The following is a 22,663-nucleotide window of genomic DNA, read 5'->3' as shown; positions in this document are numbered from 1 at the left end:
AAATTCTGTAAGTCATTCTTTTTGATGAATTTCATACTAAATAGGATCATTCACTAAATTAAAAAAAAATCATACTTTTAAGTTAGCATAATATCATGCAAAGAGGCATATGTATTAGACTTCAAAACATACAAAAAAGTTTCAAGTAATCCCATGCAAAGGACAAATATTAATTATTAGTGACATTTAGCATGCTCTTCTCAATAAAAGGTAAATCAAGTGATTTACCAACTTGGAAAAGACCAACCCATTTTATTAAGGTGTAGGTATGTATATAAACAGTTTATTATTCTCTGAAAGAGTCTCACAAAAAGCAAAGGGCACACATATAACTAACTTCTTACAACTGAAAGTAATAATAATTTTTAAATTTGAGAAGCGCATCACATAAACTTTTAGACGGCATGTATGAAAATGCTAGTTAATGTCTATTACCAGGTTCAGAGAACAAAGTATTAAGAAGAAAACTTTTCTCAAGAGCTAAAATTTAATAATGCCCAACATTCAAAATACTTTTCATGAATCCTCACCTGATTTAGATAATGATACTCTTCCGGTCGTTTAAGATGGAATGCTAATCTTTCTTCTTCATTTGCTCCTGCCAGGAGGTAATAAAATACATGATAATTCCTGTTGGAAACAGAGTATGGCTTTAGAATGGACATGATCTATAGTCGTCATTTATCAGAAAAAAAGAGCAAATGTTAATAAAATGTTTCAACTTTGCCTCATTTTTAAAAAAATTTTTTTAGTGTTTATTTTTTAGAGAGAGACAGAATGAAAGTGGGGAAGGAGCAGAGAGAAAGGAGACAATCTGAAGCAGGTTCTAGGTTCCGAGCTGTCAGCACAGAGCCTGATGCAGGGCTCAAACTCACTAACTGTCAGATCATGACCTGAGCCGAAGTCGGCCGCTTAACTGACTGAGCCATCCAGGCGCCCTGGACTTTGCCTCATTTTTTAATGCAAAAGTGGTAAGTTCAATATTTTAAGTATTACAAAATAAATGATGTTTTGGATGCTAAATTCAAAAGAGAGGGGTGAAGGCAGCTATATGGCAAAGGTTAAGACCTGAAAATTCTCTCCTTCATAAAACCAATTAGAAAACTGGCAAATTTGTCAGAATCAACTTTTTTAGAACTCTAGAAAATACCTCAAAGCTTAAAGCAATCCAAGGAGTGTTTACATAAGAAAAACAGCCCAATCTCAGTAAAAAATCCAACCTTTGTAGCCTTTTAACTTGCCCTATTCCATCTCCTGTTCACCAGATCCATGGTAGCCTTCAAAACCACTAGCTTATAATGGTGATGGACACCAATAGCCTGGCAGCTTTCAAAAGAGAGCAGAACAGAGTTAGAGCTCATTGAAAAGCCTCATTCTCTGAGAAATATCATTATTTAAACTATCTGGGGGTTCCCTGGAAGAGGCCAGACAGTTCAAAACTGCCTTTATTGACATTACTCACACTTAGCCCAGTGTGAAAACCTTTTCCCCAGGGGCATTGGTAGAAAATTACAGGCAATTTTTTGAAACATATCAGCTACATTAAACAATGAATAAATGCTGGGACAAACAACAGGTTAACAAAAATTTAAAGGGAAATGTGATCTCCACACCAGCTTTTAATTCCAATTAAAATTGGAATTAATTCTATATTCTAATATTCTAATTCTATATTCTAATTCTAATTCTACATTCCTAGGAGTCGAGAAGGCCATGCACATACGTAAGGCTGTGCACATGCCCAGGGCTTCATGTCTTCTTGGCAAAGACCAAAGAGGGTACTGAACTCTCACCTCTGGCTAACCTTGAAGGGATACACATGCAGGAAGTAACGGCAAAGGCAGAATTATAAAATGCCTGAGTGTACATCATCAGGAAAATACAAATCAAAACCACAATGAGATACCACCTCACACCTGTCAGAATGGCTAACATTAACAACTCAGGTAATAACAGATGTTGGCGAGGATGTGGAGAAAGAGGATCTCTTTTGCACTGCTGGTGGGAATGCAAATTGGTGCAGCCACTCTGGAAAACAGTATGGAGGTTCCTCAAAAAACTAAAAATAGAACTACCCTATGACCCAGCAATTGCACTACCAGGCATTTATCCAAGGGATACAGGTGTGCTGTTTCAAAGGGACACATGCCACCCCCATGTTTATAGCAGCACTATCGACAATAGCCAAAGTATGGAAAGAGCCCAAATGTCCATCGATGGATGAATGGATAAAGAAGATGTGGTATATATATACACAATGAAGTATTAGTCGGCAATCAAAAAGAATGAAATCTTGCCATTTGCAACTATGTGGATGGAACTAGAGGGTATTATGCTAAGTGAAATTAGTGAGTCAGAGAAAGACAAAAATCATATGGCTTCACTCATATGAGGACTTTAAGAGACAAAACAGATGAACACAAGGGAAAGGAAACAAAAATAATATAAAAACAGGGAGCGGGACAAAACAGATGAGACTCATAAATATGGAGAACAAACTGAGGGTTACTGGAGGGGTTGTGGGAGAGGGGATGGGCTAAATGGGTAAGGGGCATTAAGGAATCTACTCCTGAAATCATTGTTGCACTATATGCTAATTTGGATGTAAATTTTAAAAAATTAAAAAATTAATTTTAAAAAATAAAAATAAAAAAATAAAATCTACTTTGATATAAAAAAAAAATAAAAATGCCTCAGTATTAAAGGAACGAATCAATACAAACAGAATGCCCTGAGGCAAAGACTAAGAGATTTACAGTTTCTAAGCATTTAATCAAATCACTAGCTGACAACTAAGCTAACCAAGCAGATACTTGAATGGCCACACTTAAAGACTTCATGAAATTAGTTCAAAAAGTCACGATACAAACATAAACAAAAACAACCACAAACAGTAGGAACAGCAGAATCTTATTTCGAGAGCTGCCACACAATTATTTTAAATGTCCAATTATTATTTGAAATGTCCAATTTTCAAATAAATGTATGAGGCATGTAAAGAAACAAAGTATAGCACATACAAAAGAAAAAACACAATCAATAATAACAGTCCTTGAGGAAGCCTTGGTACACAAGATTTTTAATCAACTATTTTAAATACGTTCAAAGAACTGAAGGAAACCATGTGAAAGAACTAAAGGAAAGTAGAATAGTGTCTCATCAAATAGAGCCTATCAATAAATATATAGAACTTAAAAAAATAATCAAAAAGGAATTGGAATTGAAAAATATAATAACTAAAATGAAAAACTACTTAAAAGCACTCAACAGCAGACCTGAGTGGGCAGAAGGCATCAGTGAACCTGAAGACAGGTCATTTGAAACTAAAGAGAAAGAAAAATTAATGAAGAAAATTGAACAGAGCTTCAGATATCTGTGGGACACCATTAAGCAGACACCAACACACGCACAATAGGAGTCCCAAAAAGAGAGGAAAGGAGCAAAAAGAATATCTGATAAACTAATGATCAAAAACTCTCCAAATGTGATGAAAAAACAACTGCACATCCAAGAAACTCAACAAACTCCAGGGAAAAAAACTTGAAGAGATTAACATTTAGACAAATTAAAACTATTTAAACACAAAGACAAATTTTCAAAGCACCATGAAAAGATATGCTAATCAAGGAATCCTAATAAAAGATTTCTCATCAGGAACCATGGCACCAGAAGAATAACACACTTTTAAGTACTGAGACTAAAAACACTACCAATCAAAAATTATATGTCCAACAAAACTATCCTACAAAAATAAAGGAGATATTAGGATAGTCCCAGATAAACAAAAATTAAGAGACTTTATAGCTAGCAGATGGGTCCCATAAGAAATGCTACAGGGCCTTTTTCTAGCTGAAATGAAAGGAGACCAGACAATTTTCAATTAAACGTGAAGAAATAAACAGTACTAGTAAAGGCAACTATGTAAGTAAATATAAAAGATAGCATGTATTTAAGTTTTTTGTCTGTAACTCTTTTCCCACCTATTAGATCTCAAAGACACCAGCCAAAAAACAATGACCAATCTGTATTGATGGATCTACCATTATAAAGATGTAATTTATATGATAATAATAGTACAAAGGAGAGGGAAAGGAACAGAGCTACACAGGAGCAAAGTTATTTGTGCATTATCAAAATTAAGTTATTACTCCAAAGAAGATTGATAAAATGTTAACTGTAATTGCCAGGGGAAGCATTAAGAAAATAACTTAAGGGGCGCCTGGGTGGCTCAGTCGGTTGGGCATCCAACTTCGGCTCAGGTCATGATCTCATGGTTCATGAGTTCAGACCCCACGTCAGGCTCTGTGCTGACAGCTCAGAGCCTAGAGCCTACTTTGGATTCTGTGTCTCCTTCTCTCTCTGCCACTCCCCAACTTGTGCTCTCTCTCTCTCTGTCTCTCAAAAATAAATAAATGTAAAAAAAAATTTTTTTAAATAAAATAACTTAAGAAATATGTAATAAGAGATGCCAACGGTACACAGAAAACATCTATTTATCCAAAACACAACAGTAACTGGAGAATAGAAGAACTAAAACATCATAAAAATATATAAGACAAATAGCAAAATAACATTCATAAATCCTATCTTAGCAATTACATTAAGTATAAATTAATTAAACACTCGAGTCCAAAGATGAGTAAGATCAACTATATGCTATCTACAACCGACACACTATAGATTAAAAGATACAAAAAGGCTTAAAGTAAAAAGGATGGAAAAAATACCATGCAAAAAAAATAAGTGAAAGAAAGCTGAAATGTCTATATTAACATCTGATACAATAGACCTTAAGACAAAAATTATTACTAGCTGCAAAGGACATTTTATAATGACAAAAGGGTCAATTGGTCAAAAAGATGTAACAATTCTAAATATAAATACATATAAAAACAAGCTTCAAAATACATAAAGCAAAAACTGAAAGAACTGAAAAAAGAGGAAAAAAAAAACAATTCAACATAGTACTGAGATATTCCAACATCTCACTTTCAATAATAAACAGAACAAAAGATCAACAAGGAAAAAGAAAACTTGAAAAATACTAACTACCAACCAGACCTAACAGCCATCTATAGAATACTCCATCTAACAACAGCAGGATAATTACCCATGAAACATTCTCCAGGTTAGAAAATGTTAGACTATCTGGGGTGCCTGGGTGGCTCAGTCAGTTAAAGTGTCCAACTTCGGCTCAGATCATGATCTCACAGTTTGTGAGTTCAAGCTCCAGGTCAGGCTCTGTACTGCCAGATTGGAGCCTGAAGCCTGCTTCAGATTCTGTGTCTCCCGCTTTCTCTGCTCTTCCCTGTTTCTGTGCCCAAGCGTGCTTGTGCACTCACTCTAAGATAAATAAACTTTAAAAAAAATGTTACACTATAAAACAAGTCTCAATAAATGTAAGGGGACTGTAGCATCTGGGTGGCTCATTAAGTGTCTGACTCTTGATTCTGGCTCAGGTCATGATCTCACAGTTCATGAGTTTGAGCCCCCCACATCAGGCTCTGCGCTGACAATGCAAAGCCTGTTTAGGATTCTGTCTCTCTCCCTCCCTCCGTCCTTCCCTCCCTCTCTTTCTCTCTCTCAAAATAAATAAATAAAGTTTAAATAGGGGTGCCTGGATGGCTCAGTCAGTTAAGCGTCCGACTTCAGCTCAGGTCATGATCTTGCACCTTGTGAGTTTGAGCCCCACATCATGCTCTGTGCCTGAAGCCTACTTAGGATTCTGTGTCTCCTCGCTCTGTGCCTCCCCCACTCGTGCTGTTTCTGTCTCTTAAAAATAAAAAACCTTAAAAAAATTTTTAATAAAGTTTAAACGTAAGGAAACTGAAATCATACAAACTATGTTCTCTAACGACCTTACAATGAAATCAAAAACCAATAACAAATTTCCAAAATTCAAAAATACAGAAGGAAATTCACAAACACACTCCTACATAACAATGGGTTCAAAGAAGAAATCACATAGGAAATTAGAAAATACACCGAGATGCATGAAAACAAAAATACAACATGCCAAGGGGCGCCTGGGTGGCGCAGTCGGTTTAGCGTCTGACTTCAGCCAGGTCACGATCTCACGGTCCGTGAGTTCGAGCCCCGTGTCGGGCTCTGGGCTGATGGCTCGGAGCCTGGAGCCTGTTTCCGATTCTGTGTCTCCCTCTCTCTCTGCCCCTCCCCCATTCATGCTCTGTCTCTCTCTGTCCCAGAAATAAATAAAAAACGTTGAAAAAAAAAAATTAAAAAAAAAAAAAATACAACATGCCAAAACATGGGAACCACTGAAGCAATGTTCAGTGGGTCTTTATAGCTAGCTGTAAACCCATATTAAAACAGAAGAAAGATGGGGCGCCTGGGTGGCGCAGTCGGTTAAGCGTCCGACTTCAGCCAGGTCACCATCTCGCGGTCTGTGAGTTCGAGCCCCGTGTCAGGCTCTAGGCTGATGGTTCGGAACCTGGAGCCTGTTTCTGGTTCTGTGTCTCCCTCTCTCTCTGCCCCTCTCCCGTTCATGCTCTGTCTCTCTCTGTCCCAAAAATAAAAAAAATTAAAAAGTTGAAAAAAAAAAATTAAAAAAAAAAAAACAGAAGAAAGAACTCAAATCTAACCATTCACCTTAAGAAGCTTAAAAAAAATTTTTTTTTAATTTAAAGAGGAGCAAATGAATCCAAAGCAAGCAGAACGAAGTGATAAGCATGAGAAGGGAAATAAAATAGGCAACAGGAAACAGAAAAATCAACCAAAACTTGGTCCTTTCAAAAAATCAACAAGATTGACAAACTCTTATCTAAACTGACCCAAAAGGTGGGGGAGATTGCTATGGTCTGAATGTGTGCGCCTCAAAGTCCTATCTTGAAATCTTAACCCCAAAAGGTAATGGTATTAGGAAGTGGGGCCTTTGGGGTTGATTAGGTCATGACAGGTAGAGCCCTAATGAATGGGATTAGTAATGTTATAAAAGAGGTCCTACAGAGTTCCCTATCCCATTCCACCACATGAGGACCAAGCAAGAAGGTATGAGTAATGAACCAGGAAGAACTCTAACCAGAATGCAACCATGCTGTCACCTTGATCATTGACTTCTCAGCCTCCAGAACTCTAAGAAATAAATTCCTATTGTTTATAGCCTTCCCACGTTGAGGTATTTTATTATAGCAGCCCAAACAAAGATAGGAGTAAACCTCAAATTCAAGAAGAAAAGGGGAAACATTATTACTAGTCTTTTAGAAATAAAAAATATTATGAGGGAATACTATAATTTTTTTTGTCAACAAATTAGATGAACTAAATGAAACAGACAAATTCCTTGACAGATAAAAACCTTAAAACCTGGCTAAAACGGAAACAAAAAATCTACAGAGACTTATAATAACTAAAGTGTTTGAATTAATAATCAAAACTTCCCCCAAAACCCCAGAACCAGATGGCTTCGCTAGTAAATTCTACCAATCATTTAAAACAGTATTAACCCAATCCTTCCCAAACTTTTCCCATCTCATTTTATGAGACAGTATTATCTTGATACCAAAACCAAAGACATCAGGAGAAAAACAAAAAAACTTACAGCAATATCCCTTATGAATACAGACATAAAAAAATCCTCAACAAAATACTAGCAACCCAAACACAGCAACACATAACAAAGATTATACATCTATCCACAAATAGAATCCAGAAAAATAATAGTGAATTAGTTTATAAACTCTGGATCTTATTTATCTCCCTCCCATTGTTGAAACGATGCTATATCCCTACCATTCCATTAAAATGTGTTAGAAAAAGTTACTATTAATCTTCTCATGGCAGTATCTTTTAGCTCTACAAATCTTTATGAAGCTAATCCCTTCCTAAAACTCCCTTCCCCTCATTTCAAAAAACTTCTAATTTAAATTTCCTCATCTGCTAGCCACAGAAAAATTAACAGTCTTGAGTTCTAGTCCTAACCTGGAAGGTATTCATTACAATAATTTTAGCTATTAATTACTGAACTTTATATATAAGGACCACACTAAGCACTTTACTTTTTAATTTTTTTTTAATTATTTTATTTTTTTTACGTTTCATTTATTTATTTTTGAGAGAGTGGCAGAGGGGCAGAGAGAGGTATACAGAGGATCTGAAGCAGGCTCTGCGTTGACAGCAGTGAGCCAGATGTGGGGCTTGAACTCAGGAACCATGAGATCATGACCTGAGGTGAAGTCGGACGTTCAACTGACTGAGCCACCCACACGCCCCTATTTTTACTTTTAGAGAGACAGCAAGCTCAAGTGAGGGATAGAGAGAGAGAAAGAACCCAAGCAGGCTCCATGCTCAGCACGGAGCCTGATGCAGGGCTCAATACCACAACCCTCAATACCACAACCCTGGGATCATGACCTGAGCCAAAATCAAGAGTCAGACGCTCAACTGACTTAGCCACCAAGCTGCTCCTAAACACTTTATAAATGTTATTTCATTTACTCCTCCAAATAACTCTTGTCTTCTATCTGTATAATGGGAATAAATATCAAAGAAACAGATGCCAAAGGCATAGTCAATATTCGAATGTAGGCCTCTTTTTTTTTTTTTAATGTTTATTTTTGAAAGAGAAGGGGGACAGAGCATGAGTAGAGGAGGAGCAGAGAGAGAGAGAGAGGGAGAAACAGAATCTGAAGCAGGCTCCAGGCTCTGAACTGTCAGCACAGAGCCCAACGCGGGGCTCTAACTCACGAACTGTGAGATCATGACCTGGGCTGAAGTCAGATGCTTAACCGACTGAGCCACCCAGGTGCCCCTGAATGTAGGTCTCTTTAACTTCAAACTCTGATTCTTAACTTTATTTTGGCTCACTGTAGCATGAAGCAAATTATTTACTGCTCTTACATTTGGGGTCTTTCTTTCCCCTGACATTTGGTTTCTTCATCCGTACAAAGTTACAGATATCATCTCTGAAGTCCCGTATACTTCATATATTATAACAAAATTAAGTGCCTTATTAAAAATTTTCTCGGGGCGCCTGGGTGGCGCAGTCGGTTAAGCATCCGACTTCAGCCAGGTCACGATCTTGCGGTCCGTGAGTTCGAGCCCCGCGTCAGGCTCTGGGCTGATGGCTCGGAGCCTGGAGCCTGTTTCCGATTCTGTGTCTCCCTCTCTCTCTGCCCCTCCCCCGTTCGTGCTCTGTCTCTCTCTGTCCCAAAAATAAATAAAAAACGTTGGAAAAAAAAATTTAAAAAAAAAATAAAATAAAAAATAAAAATTTTCTCAAATTAGAAATAGAACACTAAGACATGGGGAAAAGCCCAAAGGCACAATGCTCACAAAAAGCAATAATCTGAGATACCACTGTTTTCCTGTTTGGACAGTTTGCCTAGAATTTAGAAAGGGCAACAGTTCCACGTGCAGGCACACCTTGGAGATAATGGTTTGTGGGTTTCAGTTCCAGACCACTACATACAATAAAGCAAATATCAAAATAACATGAGGCAAATAATTTTTTTTTGTTTCCCAGTACATATAACAGTTATGTTTACACTACACTATAGTCTTTTCAGTATGCAATAGCATTATGTCTAAAAAACAATGTACATACCTTAATTTAAAAGCACTGCATTGCTTAAAAAAAAAAAAAAATGCTAACCATCATCCAAGCTTTCAGCTAGTTGTAATCATGGATCACAGATCATGGTAACAAATATAATAACAAGGTAAGAGTTTGAAATATTCCAAGAATTACCAAAATTTGAGACAGAGATACAAAGTGATCAAATGCTATTGGGAAAATGGTGCCAAAAGACTTGCTCAACACAGGGTTGCCACAAATTTGTAAAAATCACAGTATCTATGAAGTGCAATAAAACAAGGTATGCTTGTACCCGTTAAAAAAAACTCCTAGCAGCCTCTGAAAAAGTGCAATGTTCTGCCAGTGATAGTAACAGCAATTATACATAAAGGGATTACACAGTATAAACTGAATTAAAAGTCATAATATACAAACATCCTAAAAGTTGATCCGCATAATACAAATGTTAACTTAATTAAATTATACTAATAAAAATCTGTACCGTTCATTATGCTCTTGATAAACGAGTCTGGACTTCTCCAGTAGATATTTTTCAACATAGGCACTAGAAGAAAAATAAAATTGGTTGATATAAACAACAAAGCTTAAGGTAGATAAATACTGTTTCATAGAAGATGCAAAAGTACAAAGAATACTATCCATATCATTTTAGTACATTTACCATTACAACTGTTTTATAAATGCTGGCAATGTTATCTGCGTTAAATTCATAAACTCGTTAAGTCTTCGGCAGAGGGGAGTCAATAAATCAAAATAAAGTCACAAGTTCAAAACATGGCACAGAAGACCCACCCATGGCATAGACTTTACTTTCTTTCCAGGTTCATGTACCACTACACGTTCTTTTCAAAATATTTTAAAGTTTATTTTGAGAGAGAGAGAGAGAGAGCATGAGCAAGGGAGGGGCAGAGAAAGAGAATCTGAAGCAGGCTCCACATTCTCAGCATGGAGTCTGATATGGGGCTCGAACTCACCAATGTGAGATCATGACCGGAGCCCAAACCAGGAGTCAGGATGCTTAACTGACTGAGCCACCCAGGCAACCCTTTGTGTTTTTTTTAATGTTTATTTTTTGAGAGACAGAGACAGAGACAGAGAGATAGAACACGCACTTGAGTGTGAGCAGGGAAGGGGGTAGGCAGAAAGAGAGGAGACCAAGGATCCAAAGCGGGCTCTGTGCTGACGGCAGAGAGCCCAATGCAGAGCTCGAACTCACGAACCGTGAAATCATGACCTGAGCTGACATCAGCCACTTAACTGACTCAGCCACCCAGATACCACGCCACTGCACATTCTTTCAGATATTATACTTTCATCAGATGCCTAAATAAGGCTCAAAGACACATTTGTTAACATACTCATGCTACTACCACATTCTGGAATCTATTCATTTATTATTTACTCAGTAAGTATTCATTAATTGGGCACTGTACTAAGCACTGTTCAAATATGAAAATACTGATGTACTATCTATTCTCAAGAGGCTTACAAACTAGTGGAGGAAATATGTAAACAAGGAGCTATCATACTGAGTTGGTATAGGGTTTATTATAGAGCAATGACCACGATATTATGGATATACCAAGAGAGATAGGTAAGACTCAATCCAAGAAGGAAAAAATTACATAAGGAACAATTCATATAGAGGTGAGTTCCCAGCACATAGTAAACATTCACAAAAACTATTTGATGACTGACTAAATGACTCTAAAATCTGAAAGACTGACCAGAAGAAGGCAAGGAGAACTGCACTGTATAAACGCATAAAAGGAGGGTACTTAACATCAAGGAAGATAATTAGTTAACATGGCTAAAGAATGAGACAGACAAGTGGAGTGGATCAAGAAGAACCAATATACCATATGCCAGAAGAATGGATTTTATCCTAAAAGTAATGAGGAACTGAAACATAAACATCTGATACGTTATTCTCTTTATCCAGCCTGTACCCCACCACTTCAAGTCTTCAATACCTATTACCAAACTGAAGCAATTAGTTAAGCTTCCACTGCAAAAGAGGCTCCTATGGTCTGAAATTTAAAAGCTTTAGCCTACTAAATCCAAATTACTTAGCACAAACCTCTGTGGGGTCAAAATCTGACTTTGGAGCTTTTATTGCCATCAGTTCCCTCCCACTGCATGCTCAGTATTTCAGTCACTCCCACATACAGGTTATTTCCACAAGCACACCATTCACTCCTGACTGTATTGTTCATGCTCTTCTTTCCACTTTTAATTCTACAGTCTATACCCACTCTCTATCCAATAGGTTCCATCCATTGGATGGAAATGAAAATGAAAATGAAGCTCAAATGTGCCTTCTTTGTAAGCCCATTATCACTACCACTACCAGCAATTAAAATGCATCATTTCCTCTGAATAAACATCATCACCTCTAAACTACTAAAACTTTAAGGGTCTTATCTGTATAAGATGGGACAAAGGGAACTAACATAAACTAGTATGTTAAATTCTTTTATTTTATTTGACTATGTCAACATTTAGTTGACAATGTTACATTAGTTTCAGGTGTTCAGGTGTACAACATAGTGATTCAACAAGTTTATACATTATACTATGCTCACCACAAGTGTAGCTACGGTTCCTCACTACTACAGTATCATTGACTATATTCCCTATGCAATGCCTTTCATGACTTACTTATTCAATCATAACTGGCAGCCTTCACTCATTTTGCCCATTCCACCATCCTCCTCCCCTCTGGCAACCATCAATTTGTTCTGTGTGTTTATAGCTATAAATCTGCTTTCTGTTTACTCATTTGTGTTTTAGATTCTACATAGTATATGAAATCCTACACCCACTCTGCATGGCAAATATTACTGCCTATTTCATAAGTGGAGAAACTGATGCTCAAAGATATTAAGATCATGCAGCTAGTAAACAGCAGAACTATGACTGGATACCAGATCTATTTTAACTAAAAGCCTCTCTCTTTCAGCTATACCAACATACTCCTAGACATCTCTCCTTCCTCCCCTCCAATCCATAAGTTATACTGCTCTGAGAGTTATTTACCTATAAAATAAGATCTACTCATTTTATTCCTCATTCACTGCTGCTCATACTAAAGTATGTATGGGTAAACTGATGTTATATCTACCTGGGACTGTTTTTTAAAATACATCAGCAAAGAAAAAGAAAAAAATAGATGGAAGTATGTATGGCAAAATGGGATAACTGTTTAATCAAATGGGCATTCCTTTTACTATTCTCTTTACTTCTATGTTTGACATTTTATATAATAAAATTTTTAAAATCTCCTTCCCAATGTCAAAAGGATAAATTATAAACATTGGAGCTTTATTCAGAATCTGAAACCAATTGACCATTATAGCCTCTGAACTTGCTCCTCAAGTACACCAAGCTCTTGTTATGATTCCATTCATTTCCTCAATCAATAATGCGATTTACCACTTTTTCTTCTTAGCAATTTTTCAAGACCCAAGATAAAAATCCTTTTTTGTGAACTCTCCCAGACGCGTGCTTTAATCACTGTACTTACCTCACTTACTGTAATCCTCTTATGTAAACACGTCTTCCCAAAAAGACTATGAGAATTTTAATGGCAGAGGACAAGTGTATATATTTTTTTTGTCCTCAACACTTGGCACAGTGCCTGGTACTAGAAATGAATTCCATAAATGTTTGCCCAATGAATGATAAAATGAAAGAAAAATGCTTAACATGTATTTGCTAAGAGTTAGAAATTTTTGAAATGAAAAAAAATTTTTTCAATATGTATCTGTTAACTTACTACTCAAGATAAAGATTTTTGTTCATCACTGTTGTAAGAGAAAAGATTAACCATTTTAGGTAATCACTTAACATTAAGAGCCAGGATTTCATTCATAAAATGGGAAAATAAACATCTGCCATTCCTACTTCATGAAATTGTCTTAAGAATCAATGAATATATATAATGATATTTTGTAAGTTACAAAGCAATACATACTACTGTACCTATTATCAACCTCTCCTGCATCACAATCATAAATACTAGAAAAGTACAACTTGACAACTTGACTGCATCCCATTTTTATTAGTTAAAGTACCAACTGTACCTTTGGAAACATAGTTTTAATAAGAAAGGAAATAAGTTATGAAACTTATCACTGAAGAAGGATTTATCCTTCTTGTTTTGTTTTTGTTGGCAGGGGGAGAATGCACATAGTTTTGGTCAAAATTTTAAAATCAAAAGAAGTAAAATAGTAAGCATAATTAAAATAGCCTAAAAAAGAAAAAGGCCAATCTCACTTATTAATATGGATGCAAAACTCATAAATAAAAACTAGAAAACAGAATAGAACCAATTTATATGTGTCTACAAAAATATGTTTGTGTACGTATGTATGTGAGTGTGTGTGTACGTATCTTTTTGTACTGACCAAGTGGGACTGTTTTCCCAGGAACACAAAATGATCCAATATTAGGAAAATAATGATAACACTGATATATCTCAGAATGAAGATTATGCTAATCTCCACAAATGTGAAAAATGCATTTGATAAAATGCAATATCATTTTGTTACTCAGAAAACCACTCACAGAAAATTTAAATCGATACTAATCCATTAATGTGATAAAATGTCCTAAAACCAGCATTTTACTTAGTGGAAAAAAGTAAAGTCATTCATATAAAGGTCTGAAACAAAATTACTTGGAATCAGACAAGAGAGAAAATTACTAAAGATGTAAGAGCAGAAAAAAAGGTAAAAATATCTATTTTTGCATATATACCAAGAAAAGGTAAGAGATACGACAGTAAAATGCAAAAAATAAAATAACTAAGATAATAAGATACGAATATAAAAATCAGTAACTTTCATATATATCTGCAAACAACTAGAAGATATAATGCAAGAGAAAAATCACACTTTTAATAACAACAAAACATTAAAATACTTAGGAATAAATAAGAAATACAAAAACTTAAAAGCATTTCTAAATAGCCCAAGATGTCAATTATCTCCAAATTAATACATACATTTAACATTAGCCCAATAAAATCAAGCCATGAAAGGTGTGGAAGAAACTTTAATACAAAGTGCTAAGGCAAAGGGGGTGCCTGGGTGGCTCAGTCAGTTGAGCATCCGACTTAGGCTCAAGTCATGATCTCAAGGTTCATGAGTTTGAGCCCTGCGTCAGGCTCTGTGCTGACAGCTCAGAGCCTACACCCTGCTTTGGAATCTGTGTCTTCCTCTGTCTGCTCCTCCCCCTCTCACACTCTGCCCACCACCCCACCCCCCCCCCCCGGCTCCACCCTCCCTCTGTCTCTCTCTCAAAAATAAACATTTAAAAAAAAATTTTTTTAAGTACTAAGGCAGAGAATCCAAACTGTAAAGACCATACACTATATGATTCCAACTATATGACATTCTGAAAAAGGCAAAACATAGGGGTACTATAAAAATATAAGTGGTTGCCAAAGGTTAGTGAGTAAAAAGGGATGAACAGGCAAAACACACAGGATTTTTAGGGCAGTAAAGCTACTCCATATGATACTGTAATGGTGAATACATGTCTTTATACAATTGTCAAAATCCACAGAATATACAACACAAATGGAACACACCAATGCAAGATGTTCTTAACATGGGAAACTGGGGGATAGAGTAAAGAGGTATATGGGAACTCTGTACTTTTTACTTATTTCTGCTGTGACCCTAAAACTGCTCTAAAAATAAAGCTTATTAGTTATTTTAAAGTTAGGAAGCATATTGCTGACACAACCAGAGGTACTCTGATTACACACTATATAAGAAATGTTACTGGAGGGGCACCTGGGTGGCTCAGTCAGTTAAGCGTCCAACTTCGGCTCAGGTGATGATCTCACATTTCCTGAGTTCAAGCCCCACATCAGACTCTGTGCTGACAGCTCAGAGACTGGAGCCTACTTCGGATTCTGTGTCTCCCTCTCTCTCTGTCCCTCCTCAGCTTGCACTCTGGCTCTCTCTCTCTCTCTCTCTCAAAAATAAACAAACATTACAAAAAAAATTTTTTAATGTTATTGTAACATATTTAATTTCTTAAAAAGTATTATATAGGAAAATGTGGCTGTGATTCCTGTGTGGGGTCAAATTATATGCCCAACTTACTCAAAAACAATTTTAAAAAATGAATGTATGCATAACACACTGAGATAAAACAAATGCAGCAAACTGTTGATAATTAATAAATCTACATTAAGGATATGTAAGTGCTAATGACAAAGAATGAAATCATGCCATTTGCAGCAACGTAGATGGAACTGGAAGGTATTATGCTGAGTGAAAGAAGTAAGTCAGAGAATGACAGGTATCATATGTTTTCACTCATATATGGATCTTGAGAAACTTAACAGAAGACCATGGGGGAAGGGAAGGGGAAAAAAATATTACAAACACAGAGGGAGGGAGGCACACCACAAGAGACTCTAAAATACAGAGAACAAACTGAGGGTGGGTGGGGAGGTGGGGGAGAGGGGAAAATGGGTAATGGGCATTGAGGAGGGCACTTGGGATGAGCACTGGGTGCTGTATGTAAGCCAATTTGACAATAAGTTATATTTTTTTTAAAAAAAGGTATATAAGCGCTACACTATTCTTTGAACTTTTCTCAGGCTTGAACTTTTCCAAAACAAAAAAAAGTTTAGAAGAAAAAACTTAGTAGACACCAGTTTCACTATGCTCATTAAGAGTAAATGAATAATCTACGGATTATGAAGAGACAATGGTAAAAATACAAACATACTCCAAAGCCTATTACTGCTACTTACCCAAGTACAGTGCCAGTTTCTTGGTAATTTACTTGAATAAACTTGCCAAAACGACTTGAATTGTTATTATGAGCTGTCTTTGCATTTCCAAAGGCCTGTCAAAATAAATAGTTCTTGTTAATTTCATTTTAAAAATGGAAAATCTTACTTAGGTCAGCTCAAAGATACAAAATGCAAGAGACAGTAGAAAAGCAATTTTCTTTAACTTCAGACTCCTATGGTTTAGGTAAAGTAAAAGAGAAAAACTAATAGTTGAAATAAAACCAAGTAGGAAGAGTGGCACCTGGGTGGCTCAGTTGGTTAAGCGTCCAACTGCAGCTCAGGTCATGTCTCACGGTTTACAAGTTTGAGTCCCATGTCAGGCTCTGTGCTGACAGCCTGGAGCCTGCTTCACATTCTGTGTCTCCCTCTCTTTCTGCCCCTCCCCTATTCACGCTCTGTCTCTCAAAAATAAATACATGTTGAAAAAAATTTTTGAAAAAACAAGTATTTTATGCTTTTCAGTAAAATAAATCTTAATTAGGTGTGCCTGGGTGGCTCAGTCGGCTAATTGTCAGACTTTGGCTCAGGTCAAGATCTCACAGTCCAAGAGTTTGAGCCCCATGTCAGCCTCTGTGATGATAACCTGGAACCTGCTTCGAATTCTGTCTCCCTCTCTCTCTACCCCTCCCCAGCTCATGCTCTCTCAAAAATAAATTATATATATATATATATATTTATTACATATTATAATATATTATTATATATATTATATATTATATATTATATATTATATATATTAATATATTATATTATATATATTATAATATACAATATATATTATATATAAATTATATAAATTATTTTTTTTAAGTTTAATAAATAAATTTTAATTATAAAGACTTAACACTCCTTAAAATTAACTTTTACATCCCAGAGCCAGCAAACTTTCTTACTATATTTCAATATATAATTTTTTAGATCTTACTAAATTAAATAACAAGGAGATAGAAGCAGAATAATTACATCAAAATAATTACAACTTCAGGGGTGCCTAGATTGCTCAATCGGTTAAGTGGCCACTCTTGATTTCAGTTCAGATCATCATCTCATGGTTCATGAGATAGAGCCCTATGCTGGGCTCTGAGCTCAGAGGCAGCACAAAGCCTGCTTGGGATTCTCTCTCTGCCTCTCTCTCTTTGCCCCTCCCCTGCTCACGTGTGTTCTCTCTCTCAAAATAAATAAACATTTAAAAAAAATAATCGCAATTTTGGAATAGTATAGATGAAATAAGGTTTCACTACATAATGTATTGCACTTTATTACATCAACTTAAAATAAAGTTATAGTACTATTTATAAAAGAATATATTGTTACCAAAGTATACACAATGCAGTGAATATTACCCAGCAATAAAGATGATACATCAACACTGATGAATATCAAAACATTACGCCACGTAGAAGAAATCAGACTCAAGAGTACATATTGTAATATGAAATTTTAGAAAAAGCAAAACAGTAATGGGAAGATCAGAGTTGTCTGGGAATGAGGGTGTGGTTAGGCAATGTCTACAAAAGGGCACAAGGAGTAATGAAAATATTCTACAGCTTCATTGTGTAATAACGATGGTTACGTTAAGTGTATACACATTTATCAAAAATCACTGAAGTATAAATTTTAAATGGCTACATTTTATTCTAAGTTACATCCCAATAAAATTTATTAAAATTTAAATTTAAAAGAAATAATCCCTGGTTGAATTCACATATTCAACAACTTGAATGAATCTTTAAGACATAATGCTGAATGAGAGAAGCTAGTCCCAAAACTGTACTTAGCATGTGATTCCATTTCTGTGACATTTTCAAAACAACAACAGGGGACACGTAGTCTTCATGGATTATGGGAGTATTGGAGGGAAGTCAGAGGGTTTGAAGATAAAGAATAGTGTGAGGGAGTTTCAAGAGGTAATGGGTACTCAGATTGTATACAGATGGTTACAAAAATTAACAGGTTTTAAAATTCATACAATTTTACTATAAGGTTATTCTTTTAATTTTAAAGGCCAAAGAAAGACCATTTCTGACATCTAAATCTGAAAATACTCATCGTAGGCCAAACCACATTAAAAGGAACATTAAAGGAAGTCCTTAATGCAAAAGGAAAATATCATATTCAAATATGGATCAACATATGGAAGGAATGGAGAACAGCAGAAATGGTAACCAGAAAGGTAAATATAGAAAGAATTTTTTATTACTTAAATCTCCTGAAAAGATCATTGAAAGTAAGGTCAGAGAAATGATAAAGAACTCTGAAAATCCTCTTTTTCATATGAGAAATAAAACCAAAAAAATTATCCAAATCAACTTTTTGACAACTCTAGAAATTAACCAAAGGCTTGCAATAATCCTTTGAGGGGAAAACAGATGAATCTCAGTAAGAAAAAAGGCATTGTGGCATTTTAACTTAGCCAATTACCATCTCCCTCTCCCTAGCTCCATGCTGAAGAGAAAAGCAATGCCCTATAATTACAGTCTGTTTCAAAGGCTGCCTAAAAGCCATTGAAGGATCAAAACAGGATTATAGCCAAAGCCCCATCCCACAAGTAACTGTCAGAATTTGAGCTACATGGTATTTCACTGGAAAACCTCACTCAAAGGGTTATCTTTACTTGAAATGACTTGGAAAACACTCACAAGGCCTTTTCACCCATGTATATTTGTTAAAATCAATCAGAGGCAATTGATTAGAACACTGCAACTGCCTAAGGTACGAATAGGAGAATGGGGCAAAAAATGAGGTAACCAAACAACTTAAGAACTTCACACACACACAAAAACTGGAAACCTTATTGCTTCAGGATATTTTTTTTAAATCTTTGTCCAATTATTACCTGACCACTAAGCTAAATGAAGAGAGAATGTAAAGCCCTCACAGAAAAAAAGTACAGACCTCACAGACTAATTTCAAAGAAGTCATGGACAACCAAACAGCAATAACAAAACAACCACCACAAATCCTGGGAGGAGGTAAATACCCCATTTCCAAAACTGCCACATTGTATTAATAAAAATGCCCACTTTTCACCAAAACATTATAAGACATGCAAAAAAGAAAGAAACTAGGGACACAAAAAAATTTTATAAACACAATAACCAGAAATTGTCTCTGAAAAAGCCCAGATGTTGGACCTCCAAAGCCAAAACTTTATATCACTCTTTTAAATACTTTCAAACAATTATAGGAAAATATGACAAAGATGCCTTAACAATAGAGAATATTAGTGAAGGCAGAGAAATTATAAAAATTCCAGTACTGAAAAGTAATTAACTAAGATAAAAAATGCACTGAAGAGGCTCAAGTAGAGATATGAACAAGTAGAAGAAATCACAAAACTTGAACACTGATCAATTGAGATGATACCTAAGGAATAGCAGGGGGGAGATAAACAAGAAATGAACAGAGCGAGCTTCAGACACGGGTGGATCACCATCAAACATGCCAATATATGTATATAATGGGAACACCAGAAGGAGAGGATAGAGAGGAAAACACAGAATCAATATTTTAACAATGAATAGCCCAAAACTTCCAAAATTTCATGAAAAACACTAATCTATATATCTAACAACCTTCACAAATTCAAAGTATGAAGAATAAGTACTTAGACAAATAATGATCAAACTGTTGAATGACAAAAAGTGTTTCTTAAAAGCAGTGAGAGAGATGCAACACATACCATATATAGGTTCCTCAATAAGCATAACATCGAATTTCTCCAAATAAAACATCAAGAATAGAAGAGAGTGGAGCTATATATTCAAAGCACTGAGACAAGCCGGTCAACCAAGAATTCTGTGTCCCATAAAATCGTCTTTAAAAATTAAAGGAGAAATTGAGATATTTAAATGAACAAAAACCAAAAGAATTCATTAGGCAGCAAATGGTCCTTACAAAGCAATACTAAATGAAGTAATATAAGCTGAAATGAAAGGACACTTAATAAAGCAAATCTATATGAAGAAAAAAAGAACACATGTGGGTAGTAATCCAAACTGAATTGTTATGTTAATTGGAATGCTCATGAATACTGCTAAAACAAACAAGAGATAACAAAATTAAAATGGTATGCTAGAAAACATCTCCTTAACATAACAGAAGATAATAATGGAAGAATACAAGAACATTAAAAAAATTATTAAAAATCAAATGGCAGACACAAATCCTTAAAAATCAAATGGCAGACACAAATCCTACATTAGTAATTACATTAACTGTAAATGGCTTAAACATTCCAGTCAAAAAGCAAGTAACTGGCAGAAAAGATGTTTTTTTTTTTAAATGATCCAACTCCATGCTTTCACCAAGAGACATACTTCAGGTGCAAAGACACAAACAGGTTCAAAGTAGATCTGTATCTACTTTAAAAATTCAAACTTTGTTTAAAACTTTACTGCAGGGTACCTGAATGGTTCAGTAAGTTGAATTTCCAATATATCCGAGGATTGTGAGATCAAGACCCACATGGAGCCCTATGCTGAGTATGGAGCCTGCTTACGATTCTTTCTCTTGCTCCCTTTGTCCCCCTTCCCTGCTCTCTCTCTCTAAATAGATAATTACATACATACATAAATACATAAAACTTTCTTACAAAGAAAACACCAGGCCTGGATTCCATCATATCAATCCTAACACTGATAGTAGAAGGAAAAAAGAAGTTCTACACAAACTCTTCCAAAAATATAAAACACCCCAACTCATTCCCATATGGCCAGAATCATCCTGATTAAAAAAAAAAAAAAAGCATTAAAGAAAACAATATTTCTCATGACCACATATCAGTAATTCTAAACAAAATTTTAGCAAACCAAATCCAGCAATACATTAAAGGATAATGTATCATGACAATTGGTGTTTATCCCCAGAATGCCAAAATGGTTTACCAATCAAAAATCCATCAATATACAGGAAGAACAAATACTGCTAAAATGTCAACACTACCCAAAGCAATCTACATATCCAATGCAATACCTATCAAAATAACACCAGCATTCTTCACAGAGCTAGAACAAACAATCCTAAAACTTGTATGGAACCACAAAAGACCCCAAATAGCCAAAGCAATCTTGAAAAAGAAAACCAAAGCAGGAGGCATCACAACCCCAGACTTCAAGCTGTATTACAAAGCTGTAAGCATCAAGACAGTGTGTTACTGGCACAAAAATAGACACTCAGATCAGTGGAAGAGAACAGAGAACCCAGAAATGGACCCACAAACATATGGCCAACTAATCTTTGACGAAGCAGGAAAAAATATCCAATGGAATAAAGACAGTCTCTTCAGCAAGTGGTGCTGGGAAAACTGGACAGTGACATGCAGAAGAATGAACCTGGACCACTTTCTTACACCATACACAAAAACAAACTCAAAATGGATCAAAGACCTAAACATTAGACAGGAAGCCATCAAAATCCTTGAGGAGAAAGCAGGCAAAAACCTCTTTGACTGTGGCTGCAACAACTTCTTACTCAACACATCTCCAGAGGCAAGGGAAACAAAAGCAAAAATGAACTACTGGGACCTTATCAACATAAAAAGCTTCTGCACAGTGAAGGAAACAATCAGCAAAACTAAAAGGCAACCAACAGAATGGGAGAAGATATTTGCAAATGACATATCAGATAAAGGGTTAGTAACCAACATCTATAAAGAACTTATCAAACTCAACACCCAAAAAACAAATAATCCAGTGAAGAAATGGGCAAACGACAGGCAAAGACACTTCTCCAAAGAAGACATCCAGATGGCCAACCGACACATGAAAAAATGCTCAACATCACTCATCATCAGGGAAATACAAATCAAAACCACAATGAGATACCACCTCACACCTGTCAGAATGGCTAACATTAACAACTCAGGCAACAACAGATGTTGGCGAGGATGCAGAGAAAGAGGATCTCTTTTGCACTGCTGGTGGGAATGCAAACCGGTGCAGCCACTCTGGAAAACAGTATGGAGGTTCCTCAAAAAATTAAAAATAGAACTACCCTATGACCCAGCAATTGCACTACTAGGTATTTATCCAAGGGATACAGGTGTGCTGTTTCAAAGGGACACAGGCACCCCCATGTTTATAGCAGCACTATCGACAATAGCCAAAGTATGGAAAGAGCCCAAGTGCACATTGACTGATGAATGGATAAAGATGTGGTACATACATACAATGGAGTATTACTCAGCAATCAAAAAGAATGAAATCTTGCCATTTGCAACTACGTGGATAGAACTAGAGAGTATTATGCTAAGCAAAATCAGAGAAAGACAAACATCATATGACTTCACT

The 22,663-nt window shown here is 35.8% G+C and overlaps 1 protein-coding gene across 11 annotated transcripts in view; it reads right to left on the bottom strand.

Moving 5' to 3' along the window:
- The window catches only part of MYO9A (myosin IXA), a 280,075-nt gene that overhangs the window by 206,536 nt on the left and 50,876 nt on the right, over window positions 1-22,663 (bottom strand). For all 11 annotated transcript variants that reach the window (XM_058737154.1, XM_058737157.1, XM_058737152.1 and 8 more), the window contains 3 exons: window positions 16,332-16,426; window positions 10,035-10,097; window positions 531-630 (listed from right to left, as the gene is read on the bottom strand). In XM_058737154.1, the coding sequence (XP_058593137.1) occupies window positions 531-630; window positions 10,035-10,097; window positions 16,332-16,426 (258 nt within the window). The remainder of the gene's footprint in view (window positions 1-530; window positions 631-10,034; window positions 10,098-16,331; window positions 16,427-22,663) is intronic.

Source organism: Neofelis nebulosa, chromosome 7 (genome assembly GCF_028018385.1).
Source record: "Neofelis nebulosa isolate mNeoNeb1 chromosome 7, mNeoNeb1.pri, whole genome shotgun sequence".
NCBI lineage: Eukaryota > Metazoa > Chordata > Mammalia > Carnivora > Felidae > Neofelis > Neofelis nebulosa.
Note: the sequence above shows the minus strand (reverse complement) of the source record. Positions and strands in the feature narration are given on the sequence as shown.